At 34.8% G+C, this 23,411-nt stretch overlaps 1 protein-coding gene across 1 annotated transcript in view; it reads left to right on the top strand.

Moving 5' to 3' along the window:
- Positions 1 to 1,094: 1,094 nt before the first annotated feature.
- Positions 1,095 to 23,411, top strand: part of LOC100929883 (androgen-induced gene 1 protein-like) — a 38,394-nt gene continuing 16,077 nt past the window's right edge. The window contains exons 1-4 of the mRNA XM_012539653.2: positions 1,095 to 1,347; positions 6,450 to 6,593; positions 7,265 to 7,366; positions 19,280 to 19,395. Coding sequence (XP_012395107.1) covers positions 1,183 to 1,347; positions 6,450 to 6,593; positions 7,265 to 7,366; positions 19,280 to 19,395 — 527 coding nt within the window. The 5' untranslated portion in view covers positions 1,095 to 1,182. The remainder of the gene's footprint in view (positions 1,348 to 6,449; positions 6,594 to 7,264; positions 7,367 to 19,279; positions 19,396 to 23,411) is intronic.

The following is a 23,411-nucleotide window of genomic DNA, read 5'->3' as shown; positions in this document are numbered from 1 at the left end:
GTGCCTTCCCTTTGGGAATAATTTTCTTTTCTTTTTTTTTTTTATTTAATAGCCTTTTATTTACAGGTTATATGTATGAGTAACTTTACAGCATTAACAATTGCCAAACCTCTTGTTCCAATTTTTCACCTCTTACCCCCCACCCCCTCCCCTAGATGGCAGGATGACCAGTAGATGTTATACATTAAAATATAAATTAGATACACAATAAGTATACCTGACCAAAACGTTATTTTGCTGTACAAAAAGAATCAGACTCTGAAATATTGTACAATTAGCTTGTGAAGGAAATCAAAAATGCAGGTGGGCATAAATATAGGGATTGGGAATTCAATGTAATGGTTTTTAGTCATCTCCCAGAGTTCTTTCTCTGGGCATAGCTAGTTCAGTTCATTACTGCTCCATTGGAAATGATCTGGCCGATCTCGTTGCTGAGGATGGCCTGGTCCATCAGAACTGGTCATCATATAGTATTGTTGTTGAAGTATATAATGATCTCCTGGTCCTGCTCATTTCACTCAGCATCAGTTCGTGTAAGTCTCTCCAGGCCTTTCTGTATTCATCCTGCTGGTCATTTCTTACAGAACAGTAATATTCCATAATTTTCATATACCACAATTTATTCAGCCATTCTCCAACCGATGGGCATGGGGATAATTTTCTATTTCTCTCTTCCATAGCTGATTTGTCCACGTGCGTGTTTCCTGGCTTCCTTGTTAGTTTGTAAGCTCCTGGAGGGCAGGGACTATCTGTTTTGCTTCCTTTTTTATCCCGAGATTAGCGGAGCTTCTGGCATACAGTAGATGCTTGATTTTTTATTGACTGATCGGGCTTGACTCATTTAGACGCCACGGAAGGGACCCACAGTCGGCCCCTGACAAGTTCTTGGAGCTGTGTTTCCCTCTCTGCCCTCGCCGGCTTCCAATCCCCGGTAAGTCACTCCCCACTAACCTCGCCCCCTGCGCTCCGCTGCTAACTCTAAGGCTTCGCCTAGAACCCCACACCTGCGCGATGCACGTGTGGCAGGATGCGGAGCATTCGAAGCCGCCCTGTGTTCTAGACAGAAGGAGGGGAGCCGGAGAGGAGGCGGAGAAGGGGCACGAGGTGTGAAGGGCGGGGCAGAGCCACGAGGGCGGCGCGGGAAAGCAAACCGTCGTTGGGGACCGTCGTAGGAGCCAGAACATGGAGCCGCTTTCCACCGGCCGAGCCTTGATGGTGGCGCACTGTGTGTGTCTGTTCTGGTCGGTCTTCGTGGTCACCCAGAATGTAGGCCTGACGAACGACCCTTACCTGGAGATGAAAAGAACCTTCGGAGGCCCCTGGAAGTACCTGACTTTTCTCAACCAGGTTTGGGGCGCCAGGGTCCCGTCCTAACCCTTTCCGCCGAAGCCATTTTTTACCTTCTCAGCCGCCGCTGTCATTCAGTCACTAAAAGACAGAGTGCTTAACGCTGTCTTTATGTTTAACTCAGCAAGTGAAGATTAAAGTAGCTACTACTTGCAAGATTGGGGATTCAAAGAAAATAAAGGCCAACAGGAGAAATAAAGCAAACCCGGAGACTGCCTCTCCCTCCCATCGCCCTCCCACTAGGAAGGGTTGGAGTAGGGGGCTTACCCTAAACCAGGGAAAAACTGGTAGTGAAAGGGAAACGGGTGCTTGGGTGGGAAATCCTATCTCCAGAGTCAGGAGACTTAGCTTCCAGCCCCAACTCTGACCTTTACTATCCTGTAAGCAAGTTAAAAACAACAACAACAATACCTCTCTGGACCTCAGCTTCCCCACCTGTAAAACAATAGGGTTGGACTAGATGGTGTCTGAGGTTCCGACTCTCTCTGATTCTGTCATTCAGATAAGTAAATTCAAAGTAACTGGACAAGGGAGAGAGCCCCAATCTCCTAAAGATGAGGAAGGGAGTCATAGAGGATGATCCTTAGCCCTTTGAAACTGTCATCCCTTCCTGTTTTCCTAGATTGGAAACCCTCTCGGGTCATAGCTAGCTAAACCTTCTCCTTTGCTTTTTAAGATTTTTCTCTTTTCCTCAGACTCTGAAATTAGCCTCCAACCCTACTGGAGTTTGCTCTGTAGTGTCATAATGTACTCCTCTGCCTGGGTAGAGTTCTGGATTTCACTCCAAGGAGTTCAAATATAGGACTTTAAATCTCCAAATGCTCTTCTCTCTTACACATAGCTTATTAGCTGAGTGGTCCTGGGCAAGTCCCTTAAGCTCTTTAAGTCACAAATTTGTCATCTGTAAAATAGAGATGATAATATACTTACATTACAGAGTTGTAAGGATCAAATAAAAGAATGTAAATAAAACCTTACAACCTTAGGGAATCATGAAAATATCAATTGTTATAATTAAGGTACCCTCTTCATTTTAGAACAGGTTCATTTAATGTTTGTTGGACCCAAAAGCTCAAAAACTGGAAAATGTGTGTCTCTCAAAACACTGTGACTGCGGGCAAGCCATTTAACCTTTTTTGAAGCCCAATTTTTTCATCTGTGAAATGGGGAAAATAATACTTTTTGTACCACTTTATAGCGTTGTATAGAACCCTATAAGAACTTTGTAAACCTTTATAAATATGAACTGTTATTATCTAGTGCAGGGTTACCAGAAAGTTTCAAACAGCAACTGAAAAGAGGTTGTTTTGTTTTTGTGGGTTTTTTAAATTCTTTTAATATTGTGCCACTCAGGTTTTTCAATGGCCTTGTTTTTCAAACCAACTACCTTGAATCAAAAGCCCTTAACAAACATTCCCATCTACAACCTACCACCTATTAAGTACATGCCCTAAAGACACTGTTATAGATACTGGAAGTACAAAGTTATTAGACAAAAGTATATGACATTTTTAAAAATTATATTCCAGTTGAGGAGATAAGACATAAAAAATAAACAATACAAGTTATTCCTTGTAGTCCAAGGAATACCCCATTCTTTTGCTAAATCAGGTTTGCAATGTAAGAGTTATTCTTTATTCTTTATGTGCCTTAATACTCCTCCCATATCCAATTAGTTGCAAATATTGGCAATTCTATCTCCACAAAATCTCCCCCATTCATCCTCTGTCCAACTACAGTCATCCTAATTCAGGTCTTTATCACCTCTTATGAAGACTGAATCCTTCTAATCCCTTCATTGAATTTCTGCCCTTTCCAGTACATCCTTTACAAATTTTCCAAATTGATATTCACAAAAAATTTGAGAATTGCCTTTGAGGTTATCTAGTCCAATCACACCCCTAAAGGAATTCTTACTGTAACATGATTATTGTCCTTCATTCTTGAAGAGGACCAAAATGACATCTCTATGTTAGAATTGAGTTATAGTGTGTCTGACTATGGCTGATCAGACCAATATGAGCTTGGAATACTCTGCCATAGGTCAGACATAAATAGTCCATGTGAACATTTGGGGTAGTTTCTCTAATCTTGCATATCTCGAGTTTCCTTTGGCCTAATTCAGTTTTGCACTGCTCACATAGCACAGCATCTTCACTGATAAGGGCACACCTTGCTGGGTGGTCCTGTAACACCATTGTCAGTCCTGTCATACAATTGATTTTATCTATCTTAAGAGATACCTTGAATTGCTTTTTTTGACCATTTTGTGAGGAGTGCATGCCCTGTGTGAGTTCTCCATAAAATAATTTTTTTGGCAAGCCCAATAAGTGATTATCTGACCTCTGCTTAAAATCCTTCAAGGGCAGGGACCCACAACCTTTCAAAGCTAGCCATTCTACTTTTAGACAGAACTAATTGTTAAGGAAGTTTTTTTTACTGACAATAAACCTAAATTTGCTTTTTGTTAACTGCCACCCATCACTTCTATTCAAACTTCTAGACCAAACAGAAAAGTTAAATCCTTTCTTAACATGATCACCTTCAAATATTTGAAGACTGCTATCATATCTTATTTTCCTGGATAAACATGTCCAGTTTCATCAACTGATTATCATATGTGATGGACTTAAACGCTTTCACTCTCCTCGTTGCCTCTCTCTGGATGCTCTAGCTTACCAATGCCATTCCTTTTTAAACCATAGCAACTAAAAATGAAATAATACTCCCTATGAGATCTGATAAGAGAAGAGAACAATGGATCTGTCAGTTCCTTATTTTTGAAAAGTATGCTTTTCTTAATGCAGTTTTTGACCACATTAATTACATCTGATTTTTGGTTACAATTACAATAAGATTTTTTGGTCCTCTAAGACCCCAAGATCTTTTTCAAGCAAATGGCTGCCTAATAATTTCTCTCCCACTTGTTAAATTGTGGGAGTGTTTGTGATTGTTAAATTTCTAAATTGTTAAATTTCTTCTCCAATTAATAAGGCATTTATTAAGTGCTGACTTTGAGTCAGGCAATATGCTTGTGCTGGAAATAAAAAGATAAAAATGAAACATTTCTTGCTGTCAAGGAGCTTATATTCTATTGACATGGACAACAGATACATACAGAATATTGATATATACAAAACAAATACAAGATAATTTCAGAAAGAAGACATAAACAGCTGGGGAGCTGAGAAAAAGCTTCTTTAAAAGGGGTACATGAGCTGAATTTTGGAGAAAACAAGGTATTCTAAAAGGCAGTGATTAGGAGGGAGTAAGTACATTATAAGCATGGGAGACATTCAAAAAAAAAGCACAGATTTGGGAATAAAATATCAAGTGTGAAGAATAGCAAGAAGGCTAATTTGGATGGGCTACAAAGTACAAGAAGGGGAATCATGCATAAAATGGAAAAAAATATATAGATAAGACCCAGGCTGTAAAATGCTTTACTTGCCAAACAAATGAGTTTATATCTAAATCCTTGCACTAAAAGCAAAGCACTTGAGTTTATTGAGTGAGAATGAGATGGTTAGATAGGTGCTTTAAGAAAATCACATTATGGAAATGTGTATAGAAGAATTGTACATGTTTAACATATATTGGATTATTTACTATCTAGGGGAGAGAGTGGGGGAAGGGAGGGAGAAAAATCTGGAACACAAGGTTTTGCAAGGGTGAATGTTGAAAACTATCTTTGCACGTAATTTGAAAATAAGCTATTTTTTAATAAAAGAAAATCATATTTGCAGTTGTGGGGAGGAAGGATGGGAGTATGAAGAGATTTGAGACTGAAAAAACAATTAAAACTATTTCAATAGTCCAGAGGAGTCATTGGTTAGGGTCTGAATTAGGGTAGTGGCCTATGAATAGCAAATAAAAAATGGGTATTAATGTTGTGGAGGTTAAGTTGATCAGAATTGACAACTGATTGTATATGTGGGATATAGAAGAATGAAAAAAAAAAAAACAAGGATGACCCTGAAGTTGTAAATTTCAATCCCTAGAATGATGGCAATGCCCTCTAAAGAAATAGGGAAGATTAGGGATGAAATAAAAATGCTCATTTTCTATACTGTTATTCAATGTTAGGTTTAGCAATAAAAGAAAAAAACAGAAATGAAAGGAATTAGAGTATGTAATAAGGAAATGAAATTGTCACTCTGCAGATATGATAATATATTTAGAGAATTCTACACAATCAATTACTTGAAACAATTAACAACTTTAGCAGAGTTGCAGAATGTAAAATAAACCCAACAAGATCAAAATGGGTTCATGATTTAGACATAAAGAGTGATACTATAAGCAAATTAGAAGAGCAAGATCTGTCAGATTTTTGGATAAGGGAAAGAAAATTCAAAATCACTTGGATCAGAACCATGAATTGCCTAGAGTGGGAAAAGTTTGGAATGCTTTGATATCCAGCCTCAAGGGAAACCAGGAAAGGGGTGGGAATCAGAAAGTGAGTAATAGGAGAAAAAAGGGGGAAGAAAGCCTAGAATTAACTCTGAAAAAAGACTCAGAGGTCATGAGCATAAGCAAATCAAAAGGAAAACCTTAATGCAAAAGGAGTATAGCTTTCAGAGTTTGTAAATTATTTCAGGCATCTATGAATAAATACTGCAAAATGAAGGAAAATGATTATCTTCTAGATAATCTTGCACATAACTAGTTATTTACCTATCCTATTAGAAAGTGAGGTTCTTGAAAAGACTATATATTTACACACATATATAATTGGTATATTATAGATATAGATATATAGGGAAATATATATACATATATATATATATATATATATATATATATATTCCTAGTGATTAGTCCAGTACCTAGCACATAGTAAGAATTTTTTTTTATTTCTTGTTGATTGACTAATCAGGAACATATAAAATTAAGAATGTAAGTAAGTAGTACCATAGGACAAAAATAGAGTTGGAAAACACTGATGTATTGAGAAAAGAGTATCATAAAGGAATATAAAACAGTATAAAAATTGGTTCCTCACTTTTTCAACAACTAACCAAATTCATTAAGTCAAAATCATTGATTTTTATTTTTAGAAAGAAATTGAAGTTACTTTCTAATGTATGTGTCTTTTTTAGAGTCTTCAAATTGTATTATTTGTAATCTGTGTCATTCATGATGTAATTTATATATGCAACCCTACTAGAAGGAAGGGACTACCTGTCCACATTGTGAATGTTCGAGATTGGATGTTCTCAGTGCTAGTATTTCCCATTGGCACTGTAAGTATATTCTTTTGAAATATTTTTGATACGTTAGTTTCTAAAGTATTACTCAGCTATAAAAATAAAATAGTGTAGAACTTTATAATTTGTAAAGCACTTTCATATATCTTGTTTCACATTTCTGTGGTTTCTGAATATAAAATAATTTCATCACAACAACTTTGTGAAATAGGCAAGTTAAGTAGTATCATTCCTGTTTTGAAGCTAAAGAAACTGTCTCAGAGAATAGATGATTTGGTCAAAGTGACCTTGTAGAAACATTATGGTATATTAGAAAGAATTCTGGATTTGGAACCATACAGTCTGCGTTCAAATCCTGGCTTTATTCCCCTTACCTGTTTAACTTCAGTTCAGACACTCAACCTATCTGAATCTCAATTTGCTTATGTATAAAATATTATCTATAAAATGAGGGAGGTAGACTAAATGATCTTTATGGACCCTTCCAATTCTTCATCTGTGATCATATGATTTACACCCCAAGGTTAGTGGCATCATTGGTGATTATTTGCAAAATTACTTGTGTATACAAGCATTTTATCTGAAGATATGCCAAAAAACAACCATAGTTCTATTTCCTTCTCCTTAGTAGATTTGGATCTTGGAAGGTGATAAATTATAAATTTACCTGAAAGAATCATCACATTTTTATAACATTTTTATTTCAGTTTGTAGTTTTTACCTTCTGGATCTTCTATGCCTTTGACAGAAAATTTATATTTAACCGAGAATTAGATGGAACCTCTCCAAGTTGGATCAATCATTTCATAGTAAGTAATATTTTCTGAGCATTTTGATATGATATTCTATTTTCATTTGATACCTTATCATCTAAAACAAAAGTTCTTAATCTACTATTCCTGAGCTTTTTTAACCTTTTGATAACTCTGCTTCATCAAAATTGCTTTCCTTTGTATTTCTGTGTGTTTTATACATTTTAAAAACATTGTCCATAGGCTTCAACAGACTACAAAGCAGGTCCATGAGACCAATCCAAAGGATATGCAATTTATTCTTAGTTTCATTTACTTTTATGAAAAAAGTCATAAGCTAGTTCGCATGACTGCTTTTGTTAATTTTTTTTGTTTTTAAGCAATATGTTATGTAATACAAGGTGAAATTAGAAAAATATTTCCCTTATTAATGTCATTTATAAAAAAATTATAACTGAATTGACTTGGGGAGATAACTTAAATATAAAGACCAGTCTAGTCAGTTATCAATAAATAATTATTGATAGCCTACTATGTCCAGGCACTACTAGAATTTTTTTTTTTTTGCCACCAAAATAAAAATAACTCAAGTGTTGAATAAAGTGGTACTTGTGAGGAAGTTTTAATAGTAAATATAAGTAGATTCCTGAAATAGCCCTTTTTTGAAACAAAGTGTTATATAGGTCTGTTTTACTGCCCCTGTGTCATATCTAAAGATCAAATACAAACCAATATCAGCTGCAAGAGAAGAATAATTGGTAAATGATAGTATAACCTATTGCTTAAAGCAGAGCATTTAGATTTACATAGATTAGGTTCATTTGAGAGGCATTCTTTATAAAATCTCTTGCCTTATAGTCCCCCTATAAATCTTTTCCCCCAGATTTTGCCTGGGATCAAGAATTTGGTTCATGTTTAGAGTTGCAAAAAGGAAGGAAAAGGCCACAGTTGTGTTAGCAGTAACTACCCTGGGCCACACAATCTAAAGGCCAAGATATATTATATTTCAGCTCTTCTTTAGGTTTGAACATTTAAGAAGTATTGTGAATATCTAAGCTCTATGTCATTTGATTCCAAGACTGATGACGTTCCCTCAATTTTGGGCAACTCTTGTTCTCCAGTTTCATTTTAACCATAACATATATAGTATAATCCCACACCAAGCTCCAAGTCTCAGGTATCTTGGTTTCTCATGGCTCTCCTTAGGGCTAACAATATCAGCCCTGAAATACAGTTTCCAAGGATGATTCAGAATTAGTGTTCATAGACTATGTCTAGAACTGAAAAACAAATGAAACATAGCAGAACAAAACTCCGAGCATGTTTCTTAGGGCCACAGGGCAAAAGATGGGAGGAAGGTAGCCTTTCCCACCCACCCTCACCCAGTCAGTTCATAGCTCACTGGATGAATAGGACCTTCCCTCCTTTCTGAACATGAGAAAAAGAGGGAAAATGTCCTAACATGATACTTGTTTGGCAGCCTATTTGATTACATAGCCAATGGAGAGAGAGACTACAACCATTCAAGTGGTATCTAGCCTCTTCCATATGGGTGCCTCAATATTAGGTTATCTGACACATGTGAAAAGCCAGATTACATTAGCAATCAAGATAACTTGTTAGGTTTTATTTAACCTGACATGAAAGCTCAAAGAACTCCTGACTAAATCTAGGGGGAAAAAAGCAGGAATTCCTCTTCCTCCTCTCTTAGGCATCTACCATCTCCAAGGAGCTTATAAGGCTTATGTTACTATCCTGGGTAAATCTCAACCAATTCAATCTTATAGTGAGCCCCTATTACCTGGGCCTCTACATAGTCACTTGAATTTATGGTGCTATGAATTTATGATAAGAATTTATGGTATAATTGAGGACCTCCCATGTAGAGAAAATTGAGTATGACTAAAGAGTTGACTTTCCCCAGTCTTTCATTTATACATTATATATTCTACAAAGCCATCTCTTCAATACTGTAATCCCTGTCCTAAAGGCCATGGGACTCTCCTCTTTTTGATGATGATTGCCCTGCCCTGTGTGAAGGGTGGAGCAAGAGATCTTCAGCCTTCAGCATCCCCCATTTATTATTTATGTGGTTTCTGTCTTAGTGAGAGGTCAGTTGTACTTCAAGTTAGTTGCTAAAGAAAAAGACTCTGGAAACATGAGAGGAACTGGCACTATCAATATTGTCTATATTCCTAGCTTGTTATTCTAGAGAGTTTTCTTTTAGGTGAGAGAATGGATATTCTCTTGTTGAAACTGAATTATTTCACTCCCAATGAGAGGGCTCCTCCATTCTGTTTTGTCTGATATGTGTTCTCCTGTATACCTTCTCTGATTTCTGTTTTGCTGTGGTATAGATAAATGAGTTTGTTTTCCCCTCATTTAAATATACATATATATATTAATACATATTTATGGAACACATTTCCATAGTAGTACAATAAAAAAGATGAATGTCTATAAATTGCAAATCTGCTGTTCAGAACTCACTATTCTTTTCAAATATACAACAAAATTAGTGAATTTATTTCTCCTTTTTCTATCCTTCCCCATCCTACCTTGTATATGTATACATATGCATTATATTCACACAGAGACAAAGACATATACACACACATATGTAAAATCACTTTTACATACTTCTACTTATCAATTCTTTCTCTGGATGCAGATAGTGTCTCTCTTCGTATATCCTTTATAGTTAATTTGGTTACTTATAATAGTCAAAATAACTTAGTACTCAAAGTTATTCTTAAAACAATATTGCTATGACTATATACAATGTTCTTTTGGTTCTGCTCATTTCACTCTTGTTTATTTCATGCACATTTTCCCATGTTTTTCTAAGATCATTGAACTCATCACTTTTATAGCACAGAAGTATTTCATCACAATCATATACCATAATTTGTTCAGATATCCCCCAACTTAAAGGCATCCCTGCAATTTCTAGTACTTTACCACTAGAAAATTTTTCTATAAATATTTTAGAATATATAGGTTTTTTTCTTTTTCTTTAATCCTGTGTGGAATGGGAAGACCTCTACCCAAAATGACCACTCAGAGATCACTCAAAGTAGAAAACAGAAAGATTATTTATTATAGCATCTCATCAGAAGTGGGTAGTCTAGCTGTGAGATAAGGGAAGTGAAAGTGCTCATAGCAGGAGGGCCAAAGAATCAGTGAATATACACAGCTTTTATAGATTTTATTACAAGAGATTACATAACAAGAGAGCATTGATGGGAGAGGGGGCGATCTAATTGGTTGTTGCTATCCAGAGAGATTGGAATGGAAGTTTTCTGGCCTAGGCCTTCAGGCTTTAGAGACAGTGGTCAAGCTAATAGACTAAATATTGATAAATGTCAAACACTGATAAATATCACCATCTTAGGTGAAGTAAATATGCCTGTAACTAAGGTTTAAGTAAATTTAAGCCTGCACATATTGTACTTATGCAAATCATAGGTAAACACAAGAATAATGAAAATAAAGAAAAAAAATTCACATTACTGTTAAGTTCTTCATCTCTCCATTCCAAACAATTTCTCCCTGTAATATGTAAATGCTTTTTCATCATATTTCTATGAAGAACTTAAATACCATTCAAAATCAGTTAACATATCTACACATTGTTTATCAAGCTCACCATCAAGATCATCCCTCTCTAATGTATTCCAACCTTCTTTCTGAAGAATCATCATTTTAATAGCATCCTCTGTATGCAGTATCTTTGACAGGGACCAATGAACTATTCTGGTTACTAATGTAATTATACAGGGTAGATATAGTGGCAACAGGATAATACCACTGATTGCAGTAAGTCCATACCATAAGAGTTGCTTCCACCAACTGTCTTGGAAACAATTATCATAAAACAGATTGGCATTTGGCAGACATAAAAATACAAAGATAAATAAACAAAGATGACAATCTAGGGAAACTGAGGCACAACATTACATACTCTCCTTCTGAATATTTGAATTATTGAATTACCTCCCCCTACATACCTGGGAGGTCTCAGCACCATAATTTTGACCAATCCAATGTGAAGCAAATAAATCAAAATAAAACTAGAAATTGCAAGAACTTATAGCAAGAGCAAGTCTCTCCCTGACAACCCCAGAGTTATCAGTAATACAAAGGCCCTCATCTCAGCCAGAGATCGAGTTTGAGATAAACAGCTCACTGTGTTAGGTGATCTGCGGTCATTTGTTCATTTAATTCAATGTCTGCTTATATAGGGAGTATTATGCAGATCATAGGTAAACACAGGAATAATGAAAATAAAGAAAAAAAATTCACATATTACTGTTAAGTTCTTCATCTCTCCATTCCAAACAATTTCTCCCTGTAATATGTAAATGCTTGCAATATGCAAATATTACATCCCCCCTGTAATATGCAAATATAATGATTACCTTAACTAGGTTAGAAATAGCAAGGTATGACATAATTGAATTGCATTAACAGTTCTTAGTGATTATTGTTCTGATCATAGAAATAAGTCATAGGAAGGAAAATGCAGACATGACTATAACATAAGATAAGCTGTTAAAACTTAACTTTCAGCAAAACTAATTAAGAAACTGGGGTTACCTGGCTGGAGACTGCCGGGCCCAAGACAGGTATCTATATCTTGGAGATTTCCTAAAAAGCAGACAATTAGAGAATAGTTTGCCAGAGCAATTCCAACAGAATAAGGGATTTCAAAGCAGTGTTCATGACAGTCATGCTGCCCATGCTAGGAGAGGCACCCCAAGTCTGTCAGGGACTCCAAAGGAGGGAAAGAGTGGGGCCTGGAGTAGCTCCACCTGTCCCCACTCAGAAGAACAGTAGCTGCTACTAGGATCCAGAAAGGATCCAGATTTCTGAGCAGAATATGCACAGTTAGACCATGAAGGCAGGCAAACCCCAAACTTTAGAGGCCTGATCTCAAAACTGCAATGTCCTTTGAGAATGCTGAGATACTAATTAAGAAACTGGGGTTACCTGGCTGGAGACTCCGGGCCCAAGACAGGTATCTATATCTTGGAGATTTCCTAAAAAGCAGGCAATCAGAGACTAGTTTGCCAGAGCAATTCCAACAGAATAAGGGATTTCAAAGCTAAAGCATCAAGTAACCATCCCACATATAAAGTTCCTATACATCCATAACAGTAATAGTTACTTAATTTAACAACTTCCATCCCAAATCTTAAACACACAGTAATACAGTTAAAATTTTAAAAATAATTCACCAACCACTTTGCTACTCCCCCATATCAGTCCAAATTACATCAGGAGCAGAGGCGATGGTCTCAATCTAAGCTACTATTTATCGAGGCTGAGAATGGTGTAGGCTCTCAGTCATGCAGGGGGTGGATGTAACATGCTGACAGCTACCAAAGCTTCAGATGGGCCGATCCATGTCCCAGAAGAGGTTCAACAATCTGTAATTTGACCAAAATCTAGAACAACAACAACAAAAATCTAACAAATAAAGGTTAGAACAGTCTGAGACAGAAAGAGTTGGTTCACAAGACTGCTGCCAAATGTCAAGAGCCAGCAGCTTCCTGTGTGAAGAGATGAGTTTGCTTAGCAGGGCATGCAAATGGCTGTCAGCTATAGTCCCAAATAAATAGTAGTTAGGTCTCACTGGGCTAATTGTCCTCTCATTAGTTGGAAACCTTTTGAAAAATATTTGAATATCATAAACACAATATCCAGTAAAAGATAGATGATCAGACTAAATACTTATTTGTCCAAGTATTTAGGATATAATGATTACCTTAACTAGGTTAGAAATAGCAAGGTATAACATAATTGAATTGCATTAACAATTCTTATTGATTATTGTTCTGATCATAGAAATAAGTCATAGGAAGGAAAATGCAGACATGACTATAACATAAAATAAGCAGTTAAAACTTAACTTTCAGCAAAACAGGATAAAATAGCTTTAACTCAGTTTTTATTCCAGTTAATTGCCCCACCAACTGTCAGAGGGTAGAGCTTTAAAACTCCCAAATAGTATTAACTATAAACCCAAGAAATTTTATCTCCAATAACAAATCCCATTAGTCAAAATTTCAGATAAATCCCAAATAGTTATTTACCATGATCTTATATTGATAACAATAAAAAATTTATCCCAGAAAATTCATACAATTCTTACATACCCAAGTAGATGCTTCACAAGTTGAACATTATACCAATCATTTTGCTTTTAAAATACTAAATATACTGAAAAATCTCAAACTACATATTGTCCATAACAAAAACAATTTCAAAAGGACAAAGGCAAAAAAACAAACTAAAACAAAACAAAACTATTATTCTTGGAGTCCCTTTAAATTTTCAATTTTAACACACATACCAATTTAAAGTTATTTTAAAATTAACTGGTACTTTAGTTTGTGAAATTTCCTAAAATCTACCTAGATATTCCATTCAAACTTCTTTAGTAAGTCAGGAGAGTTAAGTATCAATTTTTTTCTTTTACCTTGAGATTCTTTCTGGCATAATTCCACAAACTCAAGTTCTAATAACAAATTTATGGACTCCTTGCTTACAGGAGTTTTTAAAGTGATAGCATACTGCTCTTCCATTTTCTCAAAACTTTACAAACTTTCAAATCCCTTTCAATCTATATTTTTCTCATTCCTATATGCTTAAATTTTCTCATTTCTCTGTATTAGGTATATTTTCCCCTTTCTCTCCCCCTTTCTCACAAAGCTGCTGCAGTCAGCCAGAGGCAGAGGGAAAGAAAAGAGGAAAAAATTTTCTTTTCTTACACTATCCTAATCTTGAGAAGCCCAAAATTAGTTCTCAAATTACCTTAGCATGATCAAAGACCAATACATTCTGCGCCACTCTGAAAGAATTATTACTCTGAATGAATTCCAATTCCAACAATTCAGCCTGATATTTTTCTAAGCCTGCAACACAGAGTCTGAATTCTTATCTCTTACAAGCTTGCTAACTTTTAACACAGAACACAGAATGCAAAGCAGACATACACAGATAGATGCACACAGAACTCTATTTTCACCTTTTACATATAGATTTGTCTGATATACCCAAATAGTCTTGGGAGCATCCTCCCAGTTTTCTTCTCTTTTATATCTGTAAAGTTCATCCCAGTCTTAAAGTCAACTCCCAAGAGAGCTGTCGACTAGAATTCCCTGACTGACATCCTGACACAAATTTTTGGACTGCTTCTATCCCATTTTACAACTGGTCCCAGACCAGGTGTCAGCGGACGTCCCCATTACTCTCACACCCGCAGTCACCCAAGAGCTTCCTCAGGAAAGTCCTTTTATCACTGGGGTCAACAGCACCCACCAAAAACAAATTTAGCAGGGCTAATCCCTCAGGTCTCCCTCAACCCAGCCTATAGATCCCCCAACTCCCAAAAGCTTTACCTTGAATTATAAGTGTATTTTCTTTCTGACTGCACTTCGCTGGCCATCAAGACTCTACTTCCTTCAGTCTTCAGCTCTGCTTTCCACTGAGCATCTCTGCTTCAGGTTGTTGTCTAAGAGTAGAGGAAGGCTGCACACTCAGAGCCAGAGACCACGGAGAAAACTACTCCATGGGTGCACCTGTCCCTGTTCTGGGTGCACAGCCATCTCCCCTAAAGATCCCTATCCTGGATGAGCCCCTAACTGTGTGAGATGGGAAGACCCTTACCCAAAAATGACTACAAAGAGATCACTCAAAGTAGAAAGCAGAAAGATTGTTTATTATAGCATCTCATGAGAGGCAGGCAATCCAGCTATGAGATAAGGGAAGTGAAAGTGCTTACAGCAGGAGGGCCAAAGTATCAGTGAATATACCCAGCTTTTATAGATTTTGTTACAAGAGATTATATCACAAGTAAGAAAACATTGGGGGGGGGGGCATCTAATTGGTTGTAGCTGGAGAGATTGGAATGGAAGGTTTCTGGCTTAGGTTTTCAGGCTTTAGATAATTGAGCTGACAGTGGTCAAGCTAATATATTAAATATTGATACATGTCAAACACTGATAAATGTCACCAACTTAGGTTAAGTAAATATGCCTGTAACTAACTAAAGTTTAAGTAAATATAGGCCTGCACATATTGTACTTATGCAGGTCATAGGTAAACATAGGAATAATGAAAATAAAGAAAAAGAATTCTCACATTACTGTAAGTTTTTCATCTCTCTATTCCACATAATCCTCTTTGGAAATAGACCTAATAGTGGTGTTGCTGGGTCAAAGGGTATAATTCTTTAGGGCACAATTCCATATTGCTTTCTAAAATGGAGATCAGTTCACAATTCCACCATCAGTGGATCAGTTTTTCCACACAGACCCTTTTGTCACTTTCTACTTGTTTTAACCAACCTAGCAGGTATAAAATTGTATTTCAAAGTTCTTTTAATTTGTATTTCTCTAATTAATAATAATTTAGAACATTTTTCAAATGACTATAAATTGTTTTGATTCCTTCATTTGAAAACTGTCTGTTCATATCCTTTGATTATCATTTAGGGAATGACTTGTATTCTTACAAATTTGACAAAATTGACAAATATATTTTTATGATATCTTTATCTGATAAGCTATAAAATCCCCCCCAAAATTTTCTTCTTTCCTTCTGATCTTGGCTATATTAATTCTACTTGTATAAAACCTTTTTTTTAAATTAATTAATTTATTTATTAATAACTTTTTATTGACAGAACCCATGCCAGGATAATTTTTTACAATATTATCCCTTGCACTCACTTCTGTTCCGGTTTTTCCCCTCTCTTCCTCCATCCCCTCCCCCAGATGGCAAGCAGTCCATAAAGTTAAATAGGTTAAAAACTTGGAACAATATAAGGGCAGAATAAAAATTTCTTGTTGCTCAGGGAGAATTGATTTAGAAGGTATAAAAACGGGAAGAACAAAAATCAAGAGTTTTAATTCATTTCCTAGTATTTTCTTTGGGTGTAGCTTTTGTCCATCCTTGATCAATGAAATGTTGATCTTTCATCGAAGAAACCATTCCATCAGAATACATCCTCATACAGTTCATTGTTGGGTATATAATGATCTCCTGGTTCTGCCTATTTCACTCAGCACAGTTCAGTAAGTCTCACCAATCCTCTTTGTATTCATCCTGCTGGTTTTTTACAAAACAATAATATTCCATAACATTCATATACCACAATTTACCAACCATTCTCCAATTGATGGGCACCATTTTTTCCAGCTTCTAGACACTACAAACAGGGCTGCTACAAAACATTTTGACACATACAGGTCCCTTTCCCTTTTTAGTATCTCTTTGGGTGCCCAGTAGAAACACCTGATCAGAGGATATGCACAATTTGATAACTTTTTTGAGCATAGTTCCAAATTGTTTCCAGAATGGCTGGATGTATTCACAACCACCAACAAAAGTGTTCCTGTTTTCCCCATCCCTCCAAAAATTTGCATTATCTTTTCCCCTGTCATTCTAGCCAATCTACAGGTGTGTAGTAGTATCTCAGAGTTGTCTTAATTTGCATTTTGATCAATAGTGATTGGAATACTTTTTCATATGAGTAGTAATAGTTTCAATTTATCATCTGAAAATTGTCTGTTCATATCCTTGACCATTTATCAATTGAGAATGACTTGATTTCTATAAATTAGAGTCAATTTTATATTTTAAATGAGTCCTTTATCAGAACCTTTGACTGTAAAAATGTGTTCCCAGTTTATTGTTTCCTTCTAATTTGTTTGATTAGTTTTGTTTTACAAAAACTTTTCAATTTGATATCAAAATTTTCAGTAGCGTAGTGATTTAGTTCTTCTTTATAAATTCCTTCCTTTCCACAGGTCTGAGGGAAACTATCCATGCTCTTCCAATTTATTTATAATTCATTTTTGCCTAGATCATGAACCCATTTCGACCTTATCTTAGTGTATGGTGTTAAGTGGGTTAATGCTTTAGTTTCTGCCATACTAATTTAATTTTCCCACAATTTTTGTCAAATAATGATTCTTATCCCCAAAATGGGGCTTTGGGTTTGTCAAACATAGGTAATTAAAATTATTTTGTTTTGCTCTTTTGAACCTAACTCTATTCCATTGATCAAGTAATTTATTTTTAGCCAAACCCGATGGTTTTTAGTAACTGCGTTTTATAATATAATTTTAGATCTGGTACAGCTAGGCCACCTTATTTTTTATTAATTTAAATTTTGACCTTTTTGTTTTTCCATATGAACTTTGTTGTTATTTTTCTAGGTCATCAAAATAGTTTTTGGGAAGTCTGATTTATAGTGCTAAATAAATAGATTAGTTTAGGTAGTATTGTATCTTTATTATATTTGTTGCCCAACAAGAGCATTTAATATTTTTCCAGTTGGTTAGATCAGACTTAAGGGGTGTTTTGTGTTTTGCTATAAAGTTTCTGATTTTTCTTGGCAGATATATTCCCAAAATTTTATTATCAGTAGTTACTTTAAATGGAATTTTCTTGTAATTGACTGTTGATTTTGTTAGTGATAAAAGAATGCTGATGACTTATGGGTTTATTTTATAACCAAACTTTGTAAAGTTGTGGGATTATTTCTAATAACTTTTAGTAGAATCCTGGGGTTCTTTAAACCACATATATCAGAAAGAATGATAATTTGTTTCCTCATTGCCTTATTCTTATTCCTTTAATCTCTTTCTCAGCCTCTTGCAAAGCAGATTTCTAATACAATATTAAAAGGAAGGTGATAGTGGGCAACATTGTTTCACTCCTGATCTTATTGGGAATGGTTGCAGTTTGTCCCCATTACATATGCTGCTGGTTTTAAATAGCTGCTACTGATTATTTTAAGGAAAAGTCCATTTTGTGTAAAATCTTTTTAATTTAATGTAAGAATTTATCTATTTTACACCTTTATATCTCTTGTTTATGTATAGATGATTCTAAATAAGGTTGGGTTTTTTTTTGTTTGTTTGTTTGTTTTGCTATTCTCTATATGTATTCATTGTGGAACGAGTATTAAGTGGGAAAGGAGTCAAGCCTTTGGATATAGAGCTTGAGGTCCTTCTTCCTCCCCAAAATGATAAAATAACTCAGATCTCCTGCTTCCTGTTCTGGCAAGAATGAAGAGCCAATTTTGGAAAATAGGAGGAGAAGAGGCAAGAGATAACTCATTCCCCTTGAGCTACACACAGTGGTAGGGTTCTTTAACACAATACACACGCACAAGTTTAGTGAACTTCATAACACATCAGGTGTCACTTATTCACCCCTCTCTTATTAATATACCACATTTGAGAAACTAGCAAGTAATGGCCAAAAAATCATGTAGAACATGGTATGTTCTACTTTATTTTAATTTTTAAGAAGTTTTGGAGGATGAATTTAAAATTTTTAAAAAATATTTCTAAAGTTTTCCCAATTTTTTTCATCTTTTGTTATATAGGGCTCATTTAAAAAGATAGTTTTTCTTTACAAAGAAATTTCAAAATATAATTTCGTATATATATATATATATATATATATATATCCCTTTTTCTGAGTAGAACAAATTCTTTTAAATGGGTAAATAACTAGGTTAGCAAAAAATAATACTAGTTACTTAGTAACTCTCCCACTCCCTTCTTTCCCAAACCTTTTTTTTTACTAACCCAAAGAGCCACAGATGACAATATACAACAACCACTGAACTTTGTGTGTCATGGATCCTTTGGAGGATTACTTTTTTCAATGCATATAACTTAATACATAGGATTACAAAGGAAATCAGTTATAATGAAACAAATTATCAAAATATTTTAAAACCAGCTCATGAACCCCATTTAAAGCCTAGAATGCATAAGATAATGGACGTAAAATATCACATTCTTAGAGTTGTTTTTTTACTATATTTTTTCAGAGAAAAATATTTGTAAAGTGGTAGGTTTTTTAAGCAGTAATAGCATATTGTATATGATCAATGGTTTTAGATTTACATTTCAATACTTAATACTCAATTTTCATTTTCAGCATACAACTATATTGCCATTACTTGTCATAGAGTTGATCATATGTCCCCATAAGTATCCGAGTAGAAAGAAAGGAGTGCTGGGACTTAGCATCTTTGCATCTATATACATTATATGGTAAGAATTACTTTGTTCTCAAAAATAATCTGGATTGATACAATAACCTAATGTGAAAATCAAATTCTGTGCAATGTCAGTATTTGTCTTCATATTATATTTAACTAGAATTTTAACTAGGCCAGACAGTCATTACATAAAAGAAAAGTGCTAAACAAATGCTTAATTTATTTCTTGGGAAGTTTATTAAGGATAAATACTGATTATCAGGATATTCCACTTCTCAAACCATAGTTTTTTTTTGTTTGTTTGTTTATTATTATAGCTTTTTATTTACAAAACATATGCATGGGTAATTTTTTAACATTGACCCTTGAAAAATCTTCTGTTTCAAATTTTCCCCTCCTTCCCCCCTACCCCTTCTCCTAGATGGTAGGTACTCCAATACATGTTAAATATGTTAAAAATATATGTTAAATCCAATGTATGTGTACATATTTATACAATTATCTTGCAGCACAAGAAAAATGGGATCTAGAAAGAAAGGAAAAAAACCTGAGAAGGAAAACAAAAATGCAAGCAAACAATAACAGAAAAAGTGAAAATTCTACCTTATGGTCCACACTCATTTCCCATAGTCCTCTCTCTGGACTTCATTACTGAACAATTGAAACTGGTTAAACCATTATTTAAAAACAACAATTTTACCACTTTATTTTAAAAAGCTTTAGAAGTAGAATCTATTGAAAGTGCTTTACATTAAAGAATAATATAAATTCATAGTTTTATAAACACTGAAGTACAGATTTTCTTTATTTTGATATGTGAATGCCTTAAAAGACCCATGATTTTATGTCATGTATAGATCTGTCAAACATACAAATTGCAACCCTGCAACCCCCTTATCTTAGTATACAATTTCATAAATTGCTGTGGTCAAAAAATGCATCACAAAAGAGAAATCAATCTGGATGTGTGTGTGTTTGTGTGTGTGTGTGTGTGTGTGTGTGTGTGTATAGTGAAAGGATTTAAATGCCAAATGAAGGAATTTGTATTTTATCCAAGAGCAATAGGGAACAACTATAGCTTTTTTTTTTCTTTTAAGCAAAGAAGTGACATAGAATTGTACTTTAGCAATACCGCCTTGATGACTGAGTTGTGGATATGTGATTGGAAAGGAGCAGGAAATAAATTATGAGGCTAGTGAAACCATTCTGGAAAGATATTAGAACATGAACTAGGTTGGTTGTGATATGTGTAAAATGTTGAGAAATGTTGTGAAAGCAAATCTGACAAGACATGACAATTAGAATAAAAATTTGAAGATGACTCCAGAGTTATAAACTAAGGAGGGGGAAAAATAGGTTGGGTTAGGAAGAAGTTTAGAAGAATTCAAATTTGGCTTCAGATACTTGACACTTAACGAGTTGTGTGAACTTGTGCAAGTCACTTAACTCTAACTGTCTCACTGTCACTTCCCCCAAAAAGGAGAATTTTAAAGGGAACAATAATGAATTCCATTCATAATTTCTTCCTTTAGAATGTGTGATGGTTTTATCTGAGATGATATATTCCCTAGCTAAGCACCTTCTTGGTAGCTAAATTAGTGTTATCCTTGAGAAAAAAAAACTAACAAATTAATCTCGTATCCAAATTGGTAGTCACTATTAAACAAATGTTCATCTAAACAAATGTCAAACTTTAAAATGATTATTACATATGTGATACCTATTTAGTCACACATAGTCACAAAGTGAATTTTGTTTAAATTATAGGAGCTTATTTCATGTTATCCTGAAATTTTTATATATAATAATTCAAACAATTACTATTAAATTTGTTCTATAGATCTGTCAGAATATGTTTAAGTAGGATTGCTTTTCTGTTTTCTATTCATATATCATACTTTAAAATAGTAATGTAAGTAATAATAATAGGATATGCTTTTATTTTTTATTTGTATACCATTCTTTTAATAGTAAATGTAATTGTACTGAATGCATTAATTAAAAACTATACTTTATATAGTGATTTAGGATATGCAAATAACTTTGCATATGTTATTTCATTAATACTCCCAACAACCGAGTAAAGTAGATATTATTATTCTTCCCATTTTATAGAGGAGGAAGCTGAAGCATAGAGAAGTTAAATAACTTGCACAGGGTCACACAGCTAACTGAGGGAGAATTAGACATCAGGCCTTGATTACTCCAATTCCAATATTCTATCCACTATAGCACCTGTCAAGATCATAAAAGTTATCATTTACATCTTGTTTTAAAAGATTCACAAAGCACTTGGCAAATGTTATCTTCTTTTATCTTCACAGCAACTCTGGGAGAAGGATGCTATTAACATCCTCATTTTATAGATAAATGTTTCAGAGATCATATGCTATATAATTCTAATCAGACTAATATATCAAAGATGATACTATTGGGAAGACCAGCCATGCTTTACATAAATCCCACATACCAGTTTGTGTATGTAATTCATTGTAGGACATGGTTTTAGAGTCATAGAATTTTAAAATCAGTAAAGTATCTTAGGTATCATTTAGTTCAGTTCCTCTCCTCCTTTTACAGAGGAGGGAGCCAAAGCCAGTGAGGTTAGCTAGAACTTGCCCAAGATCACTAAGCAAATCAGTAACAATGCCAGAACTGGTATAAACAGTAGAAATCTTTTATCTTTTTCTAGGGCATGTATCTAAGACTTAACAGACCTTTTAAGACTTCCCAACCCTGATGACTTCTGATGATTCAACTGGGCACAAATAATGAATTTCTAGAAAGAACTTAGAAGGCTAAGGATTGTGAAGTCTTGAGCAAAAAAATGAAGACTTTAAGGACAAAGGTGGTATTTTAATCACAGCTGCCAAGTGCAAACAAGGAATCCTGAAGAGAAAGATGGATTTGGGAAAGGAACTATTTATTGGCCTGATAACTATATAACTATATAAGACATAAGTGAAAATCTCCCAAGACCTGACTGCTACCTCTTTGTGGGTAGGTTTACATAAGGATCCTTGGGATGATCAGAAGGAACATAGCACTGCCAAAACTTAAAAGTCATGAACAAAAATAATTGTTGAAAGTAAAATATATAAAAAAAGAAAAGCTAATTGAGGGAATTAATAGCCAATTTAAAATATGGATCTGATAAAGGCCTTTGGATTTCTAGACAAGCTTAAAATATAGGGATGATTACTCTTGGCTAGGGAGGAAGTGCTTCCAGCAAAGACTGACAAAAATGGTTTTTCATCTGGTATCTTGCAAACCTTTAAAATGAAAAGTATAAAAGAGGGAGAAAACTACCTAGGAAATTCACCAGGCCAGGTATAGAAGTTAGGTGATATAGTAGTAAATAGCATTTCTGGACTTGGAGTCAGGAAGATTTGAGTTCAAATCCTGTCTCTTAATCTGACAATTAGTAGTTTTGTAATCTTGACCAAGTTAACCTCATTCAGCCTTAATTTTCTTGTCTGTAAATGGGATAATAATACATAATAATATATTCATGTCCCAGAATTGTGAAGATCAAATAAATTAATGTATATAAAGTGCTCTGCAAATGTACACGTCTCATAAATGATAAGTTGTTGTCTTACGTGATTAGAGTTAACATAGAGTGTATTAACTGGCTGATCAGACCAATATGAGCTTGAAAGGTGCTAGCACAAGTCAGGCACAAATAGTCATATAAACATTTGAAATAGAGATGTTTCTAAATCTGTGAATCTCACACTTTTTTTGAGCTGCTGCAATTCTGCATTGCTCCTAGAGCAAAGTGTCTTTTTTGATGCTGGCATACCATGCTGGGTAGTCCTATGCCCGTGTCTTCCATATCTTATAATTGATTCCAGAGTTCTACAAGGACTTTTTAGAGTTTCCTTGTATCCCTTCTTCTGACTTCCATGTGAGCATTTGCCTTGTGTGAGTTATCGGAAAAATAGTATTTTATGCAAATATATGTTTGACATTTGAACAGTGTGGCCAGTCCATCAGAATTGCTCTCTCCGCAGTAGGGTTTGAATATTTGGCAGTTCACCTCCAGAAAGAACCTCAGTATCTGGT

Source organism: Sarcophilus harrisii, chromosome 2 (assembly GCF_902635505.1).
Source record: "Sarcophilus harrisii chromosome 2, mSarHar1.11, whole genome shotgun sequence".
NCBI lineage: Eukaryota > Metazoa > Chordata > Mammalia > Dasyuromorphia > Dasyuridae > Sarcophilus > Sarcophilus harrisii.
The sequence above is the reverse complement of the archived record's forward strand: the minus strand, read 5'-3'. Positions and strand labels throughout refer to the sequence as shown.